The sequence below is a fragment of the Etheostoma cragini genome, chromosome 24 (assembly GCF_013103735.1).
Source record: "Etheostoma cragini isolate CJK2018 chromosome 24, CSU_Ecrag_1.0, whole genome shotgun sequence".
Classification (NCBI taxonomy): domain Eukaryota; kingdom Metazoa; phylum Chordata; class Actinopteri; order Perciformes; family Percidae; genus Etheostoma; species Etheostoma cragini.
This window is the reverse complement of record NC_048430.1, coordinates 606,340-609,396: the sequence shown is the minus strand read 5'-3', so window position 1 is coordinate 609,396 and position 3,057 is coordinate 606,340. Positions and strand designations below refer to the sequence as shown.

Genomic DNA, 3,057 nt, shown 5'->3' with positions numbered 1-3,057 from the left:
CCATAACCCTGGCAGTGGTAATGCTTGGGACTGGGACCCTAAACCCTGGAAGTGTTAATGCTTGGGACTGGGACCCATGACCCTGGCAGTTAAAGCTTGGGACTGGGACCCTAAACCCTGGAAGTGTTAATGCTTGGGACTGGGACCCATGACCCTGGCAGTGTTAATGCTTGGGACTGGGACCCCTAACCCTGGCGGGTAATGCGGTTCTCTACCTGCTGAGCTCCTGAGGATTATATAAGACCTGTACTGTAAATTCAGTCTGTAATGCAACATACTGGGGGGTGCAGCTTAGGTGGAGCAGTGCACCACCAACTATTGAACCTCAGGTTACAGCTGCTGCAGGATTTAATATTTAATCAGACCACTCAGGTTGCCGGCCGCCACGTGAGGAGGACTTAGGATCCTGAGTTAGACATCCACCTTAAAACAGGGATCAGAAAGTGATGGAGCATTGTGTGTGTGTGTGTGTGTGTGTGTGTGTGTGTGTGTTTAGGTGGAGGAGGGCAGCGTGGCGGCGGCAGTGCGTCTCCAGGCCGGTGATGAGATGATGAGCGTGAACGCCGTTCCCCTCAGCGGCTCCCGGCAGGAGGCCATCTGTCTGGTGAAGAGCTCTCACAAGACCCTGACCCTGGTGGTCCGAAGGTACCAGTGCACTACAGCGCACACATCTGGACTCAAAACTCTAACAAGGTCAACAGTCTCACCTTGGTAAACATAGTGCTTGATTAAGACTGTCTACTACTGACACACCTCCATCCTGAGGTATGGTACCGGGTCCTGTTCAGGGCTGGTTTTGGGTCAGTAATCGTTTTGGTTTAACGAGAACCCAGAAGCCATGAGGCGGTCCGAGGTCAAAGCCCCGGTTCCCTGACATAAGTTGAAGTTTTGGTGCCCTGCAGCCAATAAGTAGATGATAGAGAGGACGTCAGCTGACTCAGACGCTGAAAATAAAATGTAGAAATAGGTAAATTCTGCTCATAAAACACCAATCCTTAAATGTTTCTTCATTAACCATTAGTGTGTGTGTGGGGGGGCAAGCCAGATGGTCTTATACGTGGGCCTCCTGCTGGTTGTTTGCCCCTGAGGGTGAAACAAGAGCAGGTATTGTGGAGGCAGTACAGCAGAGTGCAGATAAGGACTCCTAAATGAGACAGAAAGTAGTCCCCTCGGGGTCAGCTGGTCTGACACTGATCCACCAAACCTCCGCAGCTCCAAACCGGCAGCCGCTCCCTCTGCCTGTGGACCTGGGGGTCAGGAAGGGTCGCGACCTTTAGCCCAGTTCAGCCCGCAGGTCATGAGTCTCCATGAGACTTGTTAGGTGTTTAAAGGATTACTCTGGTATTTTTCTACCTGGACCCTAGTTTCCCGTGTTTCTGGGTCTAAGTGACTGATGGAAAATTAATCTGTGAAATTGGTCCAGTATTAGGCAAGACCGCTTCAGTCCGCAGGCAGTCGGGCACCTTCAATTCCCATCAACCAGGGCTGTAGTACTCGAGTCCGGTCTTGGACCCGAGTCCAGACTCAAGACCGTTTTTCTATGGATTCTGACTAGTCTCGGACTCGCTAGTATTTGGACTCGGACTTGTCTTAGCCACTGGTCTTGATTGTCTTGACACTGTCATGCATGAGACCTTTATTTTCTGTCCTGGACTCGGTCTTGTCTTGGACTCGAACCTTTTTGGACTCTTTCTTGTCTTGGACTCAAACCTCTTTGGACTTGGTCTTGTCTTGGACTCGACTACTCCTGGTCTTGGACTTGACTAGTCCTGGTCTTGGACTCAAACCTTTTTGGACTCTCTTATCTTGGACTTAACTAGTCCTGGTCTTGGACTTATCTTGGACTCGACTAAGGTGGTCTTGAACACACAGCCCTTATTCTAATTGATCCATAAACATGGAATAGCCCCGAAATCGGCTTCCCCAAACCCACCAGACTCCATTAACACCATGTTCCACATCTCCGGTTGGCAGACCTGAGGATCCAAATAATGACCCTGATGGACTGAGCTCCACCTTGTGGAGGCTCTGGTCCCTTGTAGATCTGTTTGTGTCTCCTGTAGGACTTTGTTTGTAGTCTTTTGAAGACCAAATAGTCTCATGAAGGTACTAAAATGTAAACAATCCTCTTCTAATTAAGGATATTATATATTATTACATATTTGTTCCTACTTCCTTTAAGGAACTTAATTTGGGACTCATTTGGAGGATTACTACTCCCATTAGCATCAGGTTTAAGGTTAAAAGTATAAATATTATAAGTACAAGTATTATATAGTATAAGTATTCTAAGTAAGTAAGTATTGTGCTTGAACATCAAGACTGACATACAGACATATCTTCATCTTTGTGACATATTTCAGTATTTCATAGTCCAGGTATGTCTCAAATATCTTTATATATTAATATATAAATATAAATGTCCCTCCTTTTTTAAGGTTCTGTTCACCTAGTTGACTTTTTTTAAAGAAAATTAAGAATTCACAGTATTCAGATTACATGTTTTAATGAAAAACTCGACTAAATAGAAAACTAAGGTTCTCCAAAACAACAGATCTTTGTTTCTAATTCTGGTCCAGAACAGGGAAACAGAGACGTTTCAAATGGTCTTAACAAATAATTAACAAATGTTAAAATCCAGCATGGTTTGAAACACATAAACCGGATCAGACCATTGAGCCTCCACACTGAAAACAGGAATGGATTGTTAATTAATTAACGTATTATTTAATACATAATACGTTTTACTACGTGTGTTCGGTCCTGTCAGACTTACATGGCTCACTTGCAAATGGCAACAGAGTCTTAAATCCTGAATCCAATTACAGGCTGCAAAGCCACAGGCGTGGGCTCAGCTTTGCAGAGTGGGTTAAGTCAACAGGGTGGAGCGTAGGGGGGGTTGGGGGGGTGGAGGCGGTCCGTTGGTGGGTCTCAACAACCTGCCCCTGCTGAGGAAACCCTCAATCGGTTTACAGACAGGCTCTTATCCAGAGGGGACAGTCAGAAACTCCCTCCAACAAGAGCTTGTTGAGGTACCTTCACAGCCGCTTCAGTGCG

At 46.2% G+C, this 3,057-nt stretch overlaps 1 protein-coding gene across 2 annotated transcripts in view; it reads left to right on the top strand.

Annotated features, from left to right (window-relative positions):
- Nucleotides 1–3,057, top strand: part of LOC117939376 (protein Shroom2-like) — a 32,825-nt gene that overhangs the window by 877 nt on the left and 28,891 nt on the right. For both annotated transcript variants that reach the window (XM_034864686.1, XM_034864685.1), the window contains exon 2: nt 497–645. In XM_034864686.1, the coding sequence (XP_034720577.1) occupies nt 497–645 (149 nt within the window). The remainder of the gene's footprint in view (nt 1–496; nt 646–3,057) is intronic.